At 45.8% G+C, this 15,421-nt stretch overlaps 1 protein-coding gene across 4 annotated transcripts in view; it reads left to right on the top strand.

Moving 5' to 3' along the window:
• LOC129712758 (A-kinase anchor protein 13-like) overlaps positions 1-15,421 on the top strand; it is a 387,357-nt gene that overhangs the window by 89,663 nt on the left and 282,273 nt on the right. For all 4 annotated transcript variants that reach the window (XM_055661466.1, XM_055661468.1, XM_055661465.1 and 1 more), the window contains exon 3: positions 11,217-11,260. In XM_055661466.1, the coding sequence (XP_055517441.1) occupies positions 11,228-11,260 (33 nt within the window). In that variant the 5' untranslated portion in view covers positions 11,217-11,227. The remainder of the gene's footprint in view (positions 1-11,216; positions 11,261-15,421) is intronic.

Raw genomic sequence — 15,421 nt, 5'->3', positions numbered from 1 at the left:
CTATGGAGAGAAAGCAGGAACAGGGTACTGATTCTGGATGATCAGCCACGATCATATTGAATGGTGGTGCGGGCACGAAGGGCCGAAAGGTCTACTGCACCTAGTCTATGACTGTTTCTAAGTGTATACTTGCACACGTGTCTGTGAGGCAGTCTGCATGTGAACCAATGCAGAGAAGGGCATTTTGCAAAGAAAACCAAATAAGTTTGACATTATGGGGGGTTTGCCGGGAAGCTTCCTTGCTCCTGGGGTAACCTGGTTTTGCCTGCTTTTTGATTAGGCAGCGTTCATGCCAGGAACTCACGATCCTTTGACGGCACAGATTTGAACTGCTGTTTTAATTCATACCATGGTGTCACAATGTAGAAAGGGATAATGTGGAAGCAAGACAGCAGGTGCTGGTTTACAAAAAAAGTGGCACGAAATGCTGGAGTAACTCAGTGGGTCGGGCAATATCTCTGAAGAACATGGATAGTTGGCATTTGAGGTTAGCATCCAAAATGTCATCTCTATGTTATTTCCAGAGGTGCTGCCTAACCCCAACTCTTTCTGTTGTCGAATGGGATAGCATTTGAGATGAAAATCACCTTCAATTTTAAGCTATGATATCCTCTTATGAGATGGTTTATTAATTTGGATATTGCAAGCTCTTCAATAACATGTGTAGGAAGGAACTGCAGATGCTGGTTTACACTGAAGATAAACACAAAATGCTGGAGTAACTCAGCGGGACAGGCAGCATCTCTATATAGAAGGAATGGGTGACGCTTCGGGTCAAGACTCTTCTTCAGACTGTCTGTCCTGCTGAATAACTCTGGCATTTTGTGCCGAACTTCAATAACATGTTGGTTTCACAGATGAGCTGTGACACCAGCATTGTGGTGATGCAGTTTTGTATTTCCAAACTTTTGTTATTACTGGAAAGAAGTTTTGATGTGACGCAAAAGGACAGATGAACGACGGTTCAATGCACGAGTGCTGCAAAGCAAATTTGTAATAGATAAGGATCTCAGCACGCTTGGGTCACTGCATTATAGTTCTCTGATCCTGGGAGAGTTACAGCAGGGCCCACTCTCTTTCCCCCCCCCCCCCCCCCCCCCCCCCTCCCCCTCTCTTCCCCCCCCCCCCGCTTTCTCCCCCCCCCCCCCCCCCCCCGCCGCTTTCCCTCCCCCCCCCCGCTCTCTTCCCCCCCCCCCTCTACCCCCCCCCCCGCTCTCTTCCCCCCCCCCCCCCGCTTTCTTCCCTCCCGCCACTCTCTCTCCCACGTTCTCTTCCCCCCATCCCCTCCTTTCCCTCCCCCCCATCTCTCTTCCCCCCCCCCCACATTCTCCTCCCTTCCCCAACCCCTCCCCCCCCCCCCCCCACTCTCCATATCACCATCTATGTGTGGATGGAATCAATGGAAGGGAGGTTGTATGGGCAGGTTAATATCTAAGATTCAGCACTGTGAAAAAGGGTCTTGATCCAAAACATCCCCCATTCCTTCTATCCAGGGATGCTGCTTGTCCCGCTGAGCTACTCCAGCACTTTGTGTCAATCTTGGGAGTCAAATGTTTATTGTTTATATATTGTCAGAGCCAATTCTATTTCAATAAATTAACATCCAAAAGTTAATGCATTTGCCAACGCTCTTTATTATCGTTATAGTTGATTATCTTAACATATACCCAGTGAAACAACTTTCCTTTGCGTGCTATCCAAAGAAAAGACGATGCATGACTATTCATATCTCACCAATACTAATGTTTTCCCAAATGGTTACTATTGTAACCTTCAATATGAGCCAGAAATAACAGATGAACTATTTGAACTGTGCATTGATTACTCTTGATGCATGTTATGGCCAAAGACAAAGGTGGCATTGATGAGCTGCAGTGCTGCTCAGAACCTGTGTTCTTGAACCTGCCTGCACATGAAGTACCCATGGTTGCAGGTCTTTGATAATAATGGCACCAATTTGCTGCAATTTCATTAAGGTTATCACACAAAGCGTAACATTCATTCTTAAATTGCACTAATTTGAGTGCTGGTCTCCTCCGTGCCACTTGGGTTGAACCTGGTTGTCCAATTATTCATGGACTTTTAAGTTGTACCTTATCCCGTACCTTCTGAAAATCTATTACTGGTACCATCGATAATCACTCCCATTACAACATGTGCCTCACGTTCTTTCTCTTGTCAACCGCTGCTGAAATCCTCAAGTATGTAGCCTAATACCTCCAGGCTTGACTATTACAGTGGTCCCCAGGTGATTTTTCTTAGTCATGTAGTCATCTACTGCACACAAGAGCGGAACTCGCTAAAAAAACATGTAGGGGACTGGGGGACACAATTTTTTGGCGGCCAAGCGCACACGCTCAATCGAGCGCTAAATGCAGCTCAACTCTGCCTGTCTCACCGGGTTAACCTACAGCCCTGTCTGGAATGACGGGATACCAGCGCTGCTTCTCCGCGCTGGCCATATTTCCCACAAGTCTAGGAAGGCTGTAGGCTCACCTGGCGGGACAGGCAGAGTTGAGCTGCATTTGGGTTTAGCGCTGTTTCTCTGTGCTGGCCCGTCTGATTCCCGACCAAAGATCCTATAGCGGAGGATCTTTGCTGCCGACCTTTATCAACCTTCTGTGACCTCTCTGGCCACCTCTCTGGGGGGGGGGGGGGGGGGGGGGGGGACAGGACAGCGCCGGAGAGCTGGCCGGGATCGATTCTGGCTGCAGATGAGGCGCAGGTCTATGCCACGCTCCCTCCTCCAATCACCGCGCTCTATCCTCAGTCATCCTCCCTCCTCCAATCATCCCGCTGAATTATCATGTCCCGCCCCCCATTGCCTGCTGACCGACGTCTCTCTCGTCCAATCGGCGCCCTCGATCATCAGTCCCATCCCCACTGTCGCGGAAAGCGGAGATTTCACTGGGTTTTAAAATCCGGGGGGGGGATGTCCCCTCTGGCCCCCCCGGGTTTTCCGCCCCAGACTGTACAGGTAGACAAAAATGCTGGAGAAACTCAGCGGGTGAGGCAGCAAGATGGAAATAGGCAGCTATTCGGGTCGAGACCCTTCTTCAAGAACCGGTAATATCTTCAAGAAGGGTCTCGACCCGAAACGTTGCCTATTTCCTTCGCTCCATAGATGCTGCCTCACCCGCTGAGTTTCTCCAGCACTTTTGTCTACCTTCGATTTTACAGCATCTGCAGTTCCTTGATAAACATCTACTGCTCAGAGTGAGTCATAGTCATATCGTCATACAGTGTGGAAACAGGCTCTTCGGCCCAAATTGGCCAGCATATCCCATCTGCACTAGTCCCACCCGCCTGCATTTGGCCCATATCCCTCTAAACCTGTCCTATACTTGTACCTGTTTAAATGTTTCTTAAACATTGCGATAATACCTGCCGCAACTACCTCTTCTGGCAGCTCATTCCATACACCCACCACACTTTGTGTGAAAAAACTACCCCTAGGTTCCTATTAAATCTTTCCCCCCTCAGAAAGGTCTGTGTGGGAATGGGAAGGAGAATTAAAGTGTCCAGCAACCGGGAGATCAAGTTTGTTCACGCGGGCTGAGCGAAGGTGTTCCGCAAAAACGATCGCCCAGTCTGCGTTTGCTGGTTTGCAAAGAAAGACCAAGTGCTGGAGTAATCTGAATCTGATTTCTTGCCCTGACTAAGGCTTCCTGGAAGGTGGAGTGGGAAGGAGCCTGTAGGATTGATAAGTGGACCCATGTACAAAACTGTCGCATTAAGACAAATGAAGTTTTCTAGAGCTTTATTCTTGGTTAATTCTCCCATGATTTTGAGTGCATGTACCTTCAATGCTATGTCTATTTTGTATCCAAATTCTCTCAAAAAACGGAACCAGTTCTAGATCCATTGCAGTACATGAGCGTAATGGGCACCCTTTACAACAGACAGTCCATCAATGAATCCCCCCCCCCCCCCCCCCCCCCCACCCCCAGCCCCAGTTAAGGACTGCTTCAGAAATGCTCGAAGATCATTACACAAAAGTCAGTGCTGAGGCTTTTATTTACATTTTGTTCCTCAGTCTCTATTATTCAGATACACAAGGAAATGCAGATGTTGGTTTATATAAAAAAAGACACAAAGTGCTGGAGGACGTCAGCGGGTCAGGTAACACTTCTCTTCCAGCTTTCTCACTCCAGTCCTAAATGGTTGACCACTTATTTTGAGAGCATCTCGCCATCATGGCAAACACCTCACCAAGTTATCTTTCTCTCATTCTTTTAAACTTTAAAGAATTATGACTGAATACTCACTAATGTGACCTCGATTACTACATTTGCTCCATAATGGGGACAAAAACCCGTCATTTATTTATTTGCCTCTGTACTTCACAATTTGAGATTTGTCATACAAACAATCACACGTGGTTAAAGTGCCCATTGTCAGATTTTAATAAAGGCCATTTTTATACATTTTGGTGTCACCATGCAGAAATTACATCTGACGCTTTAACTACACATGATTTGTTCTATTACAAATCTCAAATTGTGGGGTACAGTGGCAAATAAATAAATGATGGGTCTTTGTCCCGAACATTATGGAGGGCACTGTACAACTGCACTATATTCCCATTTTCTGAGGCTTTAGCTGGTGGGTTGCCAATGTACACTCCCATCCTTGGTTGCCCTTGGCGTTGTGGCCAACTTTAGGCAGTCGAAGCATCACCGCAGACCAGAGAGCTGTGGTCCGAGTGCAGGAGGGTTGGATGTTGCTGGAGGAGACCTGGCAAGTCCACTGATTATAAGGAAGCTGTGTTATTCTCCAATTTGGAGTTCTGGTTAACCTGTGCTCCTCATTGGTTTGGCTGGGAATTGGGAACACAATTTATATGCTGCCTCTAGGCATTGGATGTTTTCTGTGCAAAGACAAAGTATGCAAGGTTTTGGTTTACTCCTGGCTGGATTTCAGACTATCCAATCGTAGATGGTTGATGTTTGGTGCAGACTTGGTCAAAGGCATGTTTCTACACTGCATAGATCTGACTCAATTGAATTAAATCCTTTATTTGTCATTCAGACCTTTCGGTCTGAACGAAATGTTGTTGCCTGCAGCCATACATGTAACAATAAACAACACACAATAAACACAAATTAACATCCACCACAGTGAGTTCACCAAGCACGTCCTCGCTGTGATGGAGGCAAAAGTCTTAGGGTTGCTGTCTCTTCCCTCCTCGTCTCCCTCTGCGCTGAGGCGAAACCCCACAGGGCGATGGTAAGTCAGTCCCACGGTTCAAGCTCCACGGCCCGGGGGTGGTCGAAGCTGACGCCCTCCAGTCCAGCGGACGCAGTTGTTGCCATGGGAGCTCCGGAAAACAGGCATCAACCTGTGATCCGTGAGCTCCCGACGATGTCATCCACTGGCCCGCGGCCGAGCCCCGGATTCAGGTCGCTGCCGCCAGAACGCTGCCTCAGTCGCCGGAGCACCGTCTCCGCCCCGCACCAGCCCGCCCACGCGGGAGCGTCTGGGGTGAGCTGGGGAAACACAAATCATTAGGTTCAATGCCTCTTGTAATTCAATCGTAAAGCCATTTAGTGTCTTTTGTCTCTGGCTCACTGGTTCAACAGGTAGTAGTTCTGCTTCATAACTCTAAGGACCTGACCTCCAGAGCCATCCGTGTGAAGTTCACACTTCCCGTGATCACCTGGGTTTCCTGATACATGCGAGAGAGATGCAGGGTAGAAGGTTGAATGTCCATCCTAAACTGCACAGTCTTCAGGTTTTAGTTTTTATTAGTTTTAGAGATGCAGCATGGAAACAGGCACTTCGGCCCGTCGAGTCCACTTGTTCTAATCTACGCACCAGGGCAAGTTTTTACAGAACCTTTGGAAGTCTTTGGAATGTGGGAGGAAACCAGAGCACCCGGAGAAAACCCACGTGGGTTACATTTGAAGCAGAGAACCGAGACTGCAGGTGCTGGAGCAACACACTGCTGGAGCAATTCAGCGGCTCAGGCAGCGTCTGTGGTTGCAATAAGATGATCAATGTTTCTGATGGCGACCTTCATCAGGACTGCGAGTGTACGGGGGAGATGGCCAGTTTGCGAGTTGAGAGGTGCTGAATTTATCCCTTCTACATTCAGTCCTGATGCAGGGTTTTAACCCGAACCGCCAACCTTCCCTCTGCCTCCACTCTGCAGTCTGACCAACTGAGTTAAATTTAACTCTGAGGCAGTTCCATACACCCATCTGGTTTATATTTTCGGAGAAACCCATGATCTCCAGTTGTGACATGTTGCTCCTTCAAAGCTTGTTGCTGATTGTAGGAGGTGAAGGTTATCCAACCAATACTCAGCTTGCCATTCAAAGACTTAAGAGCTTTATCTTATTTGAAAAGAAGTGTTGATTGTCAGCAAAAATATAAAAACCTGCAAGGATCTGCATTGCATTTGTTTTACTCATTCCTTTTTACTAAATCCTATCTTTTCCTCTTTTTTGACTCTGTTGTGGTGAGTGTGGTTAAACAGAAGGCACTCGACTTTGAACTTGAATTTCGATCTAGTCTCAGCCAAGGCTGCCAATTTTAAAGTTATTCCTTTTTCATTAAATATAACCAAGTGGTTTAGCTGTACAATTTTTGGCTTTTGCCCTCGATCCTTAATTGGCCTGTCTTCAACCCTAATTGTGGGCTTTAAAGGGAGGAAGGCTTGCATCGGTATTACTTTTTTGGCTTCTGATCCTTTCAAAGCAGCTTCGAAGCTAATCTTTTTGAAGTGCAGGCGCATGGAATGCAATTTTGAATTAAAAGCCAATTTTGATAGAACAAACCTCGTAGAATGTTGCCCGTTAACGGGCAGATAATTTGTACTTGATGTTGATGACTGAGGGAAAACTATCTACTATCCTGGGCTAAATCTCCTGCTGTGTATCACATTGTGAATGGCTCGATAGTAATCATGTAGTCTTTCCACTGACTGGATGGCACATAACAAAAGCTCTCCACTGTACCTCAGTACACGTGACAATAAACTGAACTCAACTAAATGATGGAAGAAAAAGACGTAGTGTACAGATACATGACAAGGGAATAACGTTTGGTGAAAGATAATACCGGTGGCACAGCAGTACATTTGCTGAATGACAGCGCTTGCAGCACCAGAGACCCGGGTTCGATCCCGACTAAGGCTGCTGTCTGTACGGAGTTTTTGCGTTCTCCCCGTGACAGCGTGGGTTTTCTCCAAGATCTTTGGGTTTCCTCCCACACTACAAAGACGTTGAGGTTTGTAGGTTGATTGGCTTGGTGTAAATTGTCCCTAGTGTGTGTAGGGTAGTGTTAATGTGCAGAGGGTTGTTGCTCGGTAGGGTGAAGGGCCTGTTTCGGTGCTGTATCTCTAAATTAAACTAACCTAAATGCCAGTAAAGTCCGACTCCAGATAGTATGTGGAGGGTACATGAGGTCTCATTGTGAAAGACTATCGCTGTTGGTACAACATTGCCTCAGTGTGGCACTGGAGTGTCAGCTGAGATTTTGTTTTGAAAGTAGGACTAAAGTTTTGCGATACTGCTTGGAAGCCCGCCCTTCGACCCACTGATCCATGCCAACAAGCGATCACCCCATACAATCCTACACACTCGAGACAATTCACAATTTTTACCGAATCCAATTGATGTACTGACCTGTATGTGTTTGGAGTGTGGGATCAAACTGGAGCACCCACGGAAACCCCACACGGTCACGGGGAAAATGTACAAAATCCATGCAGACAACACCCTTTGTCAGGATCGAACCCGGGTCTCTGGCGCTGTCAGGCAGCAACTCTTCTGCTGTGCCGCCGTGGTGGGACTGGACACCACACCTTCTGACCCAGAGCAGAGCATGGTAAATGTGAGTCGTAGCTCGTGCCATTACGTATGAAGCGACCTGACATGCAATCTAGAACTGAGGTGATGCTGTATTTCAGATGAAAAACTATGTGGAGGCCCAGTCTGTTTACTTGGATGGACCCGAGATCACATGGCATTTCTGGTCCATCAAATGACGCTGTCGTTCTTTTGAAGTCACTTCTTAACCAGAGCTTAGACGAACTGCATCTTAATTCTCATTTTAAGTAGGTTGTCTACTCGGAGCATTGCATTGGAGATTCATCGCTAACATTAGGGGTTGGTATCTTGGAAGAGGACATGTGGCCTGCGATTAACTGCTTCACAGGGAAGAAGACTGTGAGCAAATGAGCAAGACATGTCGTCCTTCCAATGCATCATTAAAGTGAGCATTGGAATGTGAAGATGTTTTCCAGGGACAAGGAAACACATGAGCACAATGATATCCTGCCCAATGTATCCTTTGGGCATCATTCAAGATTTTTAATCTCGCCTCCTTCCAGGGTGTTGCAGTACTTTGTCTACGCTACCTTGGGTCCATGAGTCTAGGTGTTATTTCTCCTAGAGACACAAAGAACTGCAGATGCTGGATTACAAATAAGATACAAAGTGCTGAAGTACCTCAGCGGGTCAGGCCGCATTCCTGGAGAGCATGGATCGGTGATGTTTTGGGACAGGATCCTTCTTCCAACTGATTGTGTAGAGAGGGGGGAAGAAAGCCTGAAAAGGAGGGAGACGGGACAAAGTGTGGAAGGGAATAGATCGACATAGGTGAGGGGCTTTGTAATGGGCCAGAGAAGAACAGGGGTGGCTTTGCAGAAGGATGACAAACCAAAACGTTACAGATTCAAGATAGACACAAAATGCTGGAGTAACTGAGCGGGACAGGCAGCATCTCTGGAGAGAAGGAACAGGTGACGTTTCGGGTGGTGACCCTTCCTCACACTGAGAGCCAGGGGAGGGGGAGATTTTGGGTCTCGACTCGAAACGCCGCCCATGCCTACTCTCCAGCGATGCTGCCTGTCCTGCTGAGTTACTCCAGCATTTTGTGTCTATTGTCGGTTTCAAACCAGCTTGTTTGCAAGTGGTACTGCCTGACCCGCTGGGTTACTCCAGCACTTGATTTTTCTCCTAAATGTCTCAGTCATGATAAAATAGTGATTGTGCTAGAATGATGCGATTATTCTGAGTTATTGGAACGTGCCACAACCAAAGTGTAAGACTTTTTATCAGGACTTGTTTCTCATATCCCACGTGTATGACTGAAACCAAAATGTGGGCCAAAGCATTTAGGTAACAACTGGCAGGCCTGTTTTTTTTTGTTTGTGACAAACCTCTGAGACAGAAGGATGATGAAGTGTAGCAATGCGTGTTGGCCAAGGGCACTGCATGTGAATCACAAGTATTTTGTGCAAAAGGACATTCTTTGTGTTTTCAAAATTAAGAGCAGAACTGAAAGCCAAGAGCACTGTCACTTCCCTCATTAACCCTCCACTCTTTGCTTAACCTGTCATCCAAATGTATTTTGAAATACTCAAATACCATTTAATTACCATTCCTCTGCCTGCTAAATTATTCCTACCATTAATTGTTTTCAAATGATATTAAAATATATTAGGCAACTGAACCTTCCACAACTTGAGAGCAGTCCTGAACTACTATCTACCTCATTGGTGACCCGCGGACTAACTTTTATCGGACTTTACTGGTGTTATCTTGTACTGAACGTTATTCCTTTATCATGTATCTGTGCACTGTGAATGGCTCAATTGTAATCATGTACTGTCTTTTGGCTGACTGGTTAGCACGCAACAAAAGCTTTTCACTGTACCTCTATACACGTGACAACAAGCTAAACTGAACTGAAGTTGTGATTCTCTTTTGTTTCAATGTGATTTCTCTTTCTGGTCTTTGATTGGCATGTCGGAGGTTTAAAGCAAGCAGTCCGATTGGGAGATGGCATGAATCCTATGTTACAGTAGGACAACCTCAATATGAGTCACAAGGCTGTTTGCCTCGAATTCCATTAAGAACCACGCACTTGAGCCAGGGAAGGAAATCATGCAGTAGCTGATAATAAAACCCTGACACTGCCTCTTATATGAAGTTGAGGAAGTCATGTTTTGTTGACATTGGCTGTTAACATTTTTATGAGCTGGGAGGAGGAGATTTGCAAATGATGAGGAGGGGAAAAGAAAGTCATACTTATATTTGACACTGTGCATAATATTCTCTTCTCTCCTGGCAACAACCTTGGGTTCTGATTTTGCGGACACCAAGTGCCTCTTTAGTTACCTATCCCAGTGATTGTTGGCAGGGCAGCACAGTGGAGCAGCGGTAGAGTTGCTGCCTCACAATGCCAGACACCCAGAAGTGTAGGATTGAACTGCAGATGCTGGTTTAAGTCGAAGATAGACACAAAAAGCTGGAGTAACTCAGCGGGTCAGACAGCATGTATGGAGAAAAGGAATAGGTGACATTTTGGGTCGAAACCTTTTTTCCAGGACCCAGGTTTGATCTGTGGTACAGTTTCTGTCGTCAGCATTGCCTGGGATGCGCCACGTGGAGGCCTGCTTGCATCCTATCCCTAAACTAAAACTGTCCATTAGATTCAGCAGATTGTGAAGGCAAATCTAGAATGTCCCGATAAACATTGTCAACCCAAGCCTTTGATCCGCGATGACTTGGTTTCCCCACACAATTTCCCCATTATTTTCTCCTTGTCAAAACCTAACATTTGAGCTTTTAACTATTTTAATCATCCCACCATACCCTCGCCCCATAAACACAGGAAGAGGTTTACTTGTAAAGGAGCCACACAACTACAAACCAGCCTGGTTCTTTAAGGTAGACAAAAATGCTGGAGAAACTCAGGAGGTGAGGCAGCATCTATGGAGCAAAGGAATAGGTGACGTCTCGAGTCGAGACTCGTCTTCAGACTGATTCTTTATGTCAGGATTTGCTCACAATCGTTAACGCTTTGGTTCAGGTTTATTATTGTCACATGTCTGACAATGTGCACTTTAACCACATGTGATTTTTTAAAATTACACATCTCAAATTGTGGAGTACTGAGGCAAATAAATAAATGACGGGTCTTTGTCCCAGACATTATGGAGGGCACTGTAAGTGCTATTTATATTTTAGTCGTTCAAGGAAAACACAATGTTTGTAAAAAAGTATGGAGTCTGTTCCACATGTAGGAAAGTCGCGATGAAATTAATCGAGGAACATTTAAACTAGATTTAAAGAAGAATGTCATGCGGTCATAGTTTAAACCTTGTATTAAATTCCTAACCCATGTGTGGTTTTATGGCTGAATATGTTACTGAGTAACTTTATGGCTTAAAAACTAACTTGCTATGTTTCCTCTTGTTACAGCAGCCTCTGTCATGAGACTCTCACCAAATCAAGCACCATTGTATGTAAGTAGAAGCTACTCTTTTCAGAAAATAAAATATGAATTGGTTTTTGGAACAATTGATTCTTCCTTTACAAGCTTAGCTCGTAGATGGAGTGGATGGTAGACGATGTATTTCATCTCTGCTTTTTGCTGCACCATCAGGTCAAAGGATTGACAATATCTTTCCGCTCACTGTTAGCATCCCAGGTGAAATGAGACTTGGCATCTTTCAAACCTCAAGTGGGCATGAGCCCAATGATTACTCTGACATAGAATTAGCGCTGGGTGGCACAGTGGTAACGTTGCTGCCTTACAGCACCAGATACCCAGGTTCGATCTTGATTAGTGTTGCTGCCTGCATGGAGTTTGTCTGTTCTCCCTGTGACCGCTTGGGTTTTCTCCAGGTGCCCCAGCCTCCTCCCACACTCCAAAGGCGTACAGGTTTGCAGGTTAATTGGCTTCAGTAAAAATTGTAAATTGGCCCTTGTGTGTAGTGCACTGGTCGGCGTAGACTTGATGAGCTGAAGGGCCCAATTCCATGCTGTATCTCTAAAGTCTAAAGAAGCTAGCAGAAAGCCGGGTGGGGAACCTTGGTCATGGCCATAGTTGTTGAGCAAAAAAGCAGACCCTATGCCCAATGTGTCCATGCCAATGGTTTTGCCCATCTACACACTTGTCTGTATTTGGATCTTCTCTTTCTATGCCTTGCCGAGGTAAGTGTTTGTCTAACTGTCTCTTAAAGAAGTAATGGCATCTGATTCCACCACCAATGGCATTTTTCAGATATCAACCACACTCTGTGCATGACAGATCCCCTTTAAAACTCCTTCCTTTCACCTTATCCCCTTTTGCTTTTGGTGCCTTTATAATGGGGAGATTTTCATATGGGGGTGGGGGGGAGATTTTCATAATCTCTTAATCTTATGGATTTCTGTCAGGTCACCCCTCAGCCCCCTCCTTTGGTTCAAGGAAACTAATAAATGCATTCTATACACTCTTCCTATAATGGAGGTTCTCCAATCCAGGAGGCTGAGGGATCTATAGAAGTCTATAAGATCCTGGCCACTCTCTCCGAATGTGTGGTGGAATCTCGGGGGGAGGTGCTGCACTGACAAGAGAAGTGGGAAAAGAATTGCGTGCACAAGCGCTGCAGCTGATCTGAGAGGGTTTTACGTTGATCCCTCGCATGAGCAAACCCTTATGAGCATAAAGAAAAGTAACAACTGCTCATCTCCCTCCCATTAGCATCGTTTCCAAAGCAGAAACTTTACCAAAAGGCAACACGGTTTAATTTCGGGTCAGGACCAGTGTGAAGATAGATCCTGATAGAAATAGATGAGATGTTTTCTTAAGGGGTTGGACAGGCTAGATGCAGGAAGATTGTTCCCGATGTTTCCCAGGACAAGGGGTCAGCTTAAGGATAAGGGGGAAGAGATGAGAAGAACTTTTTTCACACAGAGAGTGGTGAATCTCTGGAACTGTCACCAAAGGGCACCAGTTCATTGGCTTATTTAAGAGTTAGATGTGGCCCCTTGTGGCTAAGGGGATCAGGGGGTATGGAGAGAGGGCAGGTACGGGATACTGAGTTGGATGATCAGCCATGATCATATTGAATGGCGGTGCAGTCTCGAAGGGCCGAATGGCCTACTCCTGCACCTAATTTCTATGTTTCTATGACCCAACACGTTATCTATCTACGCATCTTCAGATGCTGCCTGACCTGTTCATGTTATCCCTGCACTTTGTCTGTTTCTCTATCAGTTAAGTTTGCTGTTTCTAAATTGTATTGGCAATGAACTATCCTCCGATATCTTATTTAGTTGTGCAGAAAGGAACTGCGGTTGCTAGTTTACACTAAAGATAGACACAAAAGCTGTGGTAAATTACGTTACTGTGGACTAATCTGTTCTAACTGAAGATAGACTCAAAATGTTGGAATAACTCAGCAGGACAGGCAGCATCGCTGGTGAGAAGGAATGGGTGACTTTTGGGTCGAGACCTTTCTTCAGACCTTGTTTAGTTGGCTCTTTCACGCCTTGTTTTGATTAGGTGTTGGTGGGTGAATGTCAGCATGTTATTTAGCTGTTGACTGTCTTGTATTCAGGCCAGAGCTGGGTTTGAGTCATCCTTCATGTTGGCATTGCTCAGTGATTAAAAGCAAAACCAGGATTTGATTCTACTTTGCGGTGAGATGGGCGGGGATGGGCTCTTTCCGACCTTTGAACCCGATGGCACGTCACTAATTGCAGCATCTCTGTTGCAACCCCTGCTATAACTCATCATGGGCGTAGGATCTTGGCCAAATCCTTCCCATTCTATATCAAGCCTGTTTGTTTAAGGTTGTCGTGTGGTAGAGCTATCTGTTTATCCCGCCATCTCTTTCTGTATTCTAGCTGCGCTGTGTGCCTGTCTCCAGGCTGGGATGTTTCATTTATGGGATTTGTGGTCGTTCTGTTCTTGGCCATTAGATGAAACTCAATTTGCAGTTATTGCATGCTGATGGGGGTTTAAGTTGCAGTGAATTACTGGGAAATGACATCCGTTTCATAAAAAGGATCAGAATTTTTATTTCCAATAATCAACTGCAGCTTAAATTCCAGAAGACTTGCAACGCATACATTTAAATCTTCTCGGCCAAATCTGTTCTCTGCTTGCCTCTCTCGCTCTAAGGTTTGTTATGTTGGACTCTGTCAGTTGGCAGTTGTTCGGGCCCAGAGGGCCAGCAATCCATCCCAGAGCTCCCTCGTGAATGCACAAAGCTTTCAGCTGTTAAGTCAACTCGCCAGACTCTCTGAAGAGCTCCCACTTGCTCGTTTGCATTTGCATTCCACAGTATTGATGGCCAAAAGGCTGAGCTTGCTTCACCTGCCAATATATTAACTGGCGACACTTCAAGGACAAATCCACAGTTTTTGAGTTTATTCTGTCATGTGTTGGTCAATGAATTGACCAGCCTAGTGGGAAAATTAGCTGTGGGAAAATTAGTCGTCTCAGTACAATTGTGCCAGGACCCAACTAGGTCTGGCTTACTGGTTACATGGAAACATAGAAAATACCGATCAAGAGCAGCTATTCTGTTTGACTTTCCTCCTGTACTTGGTCTAGACATGCAGCGGCCCTTTGCAGTTCCCTGACTCTGTTCGGCCATGATCCATTAACTCTTTCCTGACCTGTGCAACTAGGTTCGATGCTGATCTAGTTCTCAACTGAGCTGATGGCAGACATGCACAATGGCAAGACGGGGCTATGGCCTGAGGAAAGGCTCCCATCCTGAAACATTGCTTATCCATGTTCTCCGCAAATGCTGCCTGACCTGTTGAGTTACTCTTTGGGCACTTTGTCTTTTTGTTTTTGTAAACTGGCATCTGCAGTTCCTTGTATAGACAGGGGTTTGGTTTTGTTCCAATTAGTAGAGAGTTTAAACAAGTGAATGTTACACAAAAAAGCTGGAGAAACTCAGCGGGTGCAGCAGCATCTATGGAGCGAAGGAAATAGGCAACGTTTCGGGCCGAAACCCTGAAGGGTTTCGGCCCGAAACGTTGCCTATTTCCTTCGCTCCATAGATGCTGCTGCACCCGCTGAGTTTCTCCAGCTTTTTTGTGTAACCTTCGATTCTCCAGCATCTGCAGTTCCCTCTTAAACAAGTGAATGTTGTGTTGTTACCATTACCTGCTTTTGTTATTGCTTACCAAAAATGAAGTCGAATCGTATCCCAAGGTATGCCTGTGGTATCCATGAAAAGACCAAAAACCTGTGGTGTTTCATTCATTGAAAATTAAAAAAAATTGCAGACACCGATTATTATGCAGCTATTATGTTTATTTGGACAGGTACATGGATAGGAAAGGTTTAGAGGGATAGAGGCCTAATGTGGGCGAATGAGACTAACTTTGGTGGGGCTTCTTGGTCAGCATGGATGAGTTGGGCTGAAAGCCCTGTTTCCGTGCTGTATGACACCACGACTATCTCCGCACCAACAGCAGATCATGACTGGGGCACCGAAGATACGCACAAAATGCTGGAGTAATTCAGTGGGACAGGCAGTATCTCTGGATGTGTAGGAAGGAACTGTAGATGCTGGTTTACACCGAAGATGGCCACAAAATGCTGGAGTAACTGCATGAGTGGGGTCAGACATGAAGGCACTGAAATACCACCCTGTCCTGCCTTGGGACTGGTTTAG

Source organism: Leucoraja erinacea, chromosome 33, assembly GCF_028641065.1.
Source record: "Leucoraja erinacea ecotype New England chromosome 33, Leri_hhj_1, whole genome shotgun sequence".
Lineage (NCBI taxonomy): Eukaryota > Metazoa > Chordata > Chondrichthyes > Rajiformes > Rajidae > Leucoraja > Leucoraja erinaceus.
Note: the sequence above shows the minus strand (reverse complement) of the source record. Positions and strands in the feature narration are given on the sequence as shown.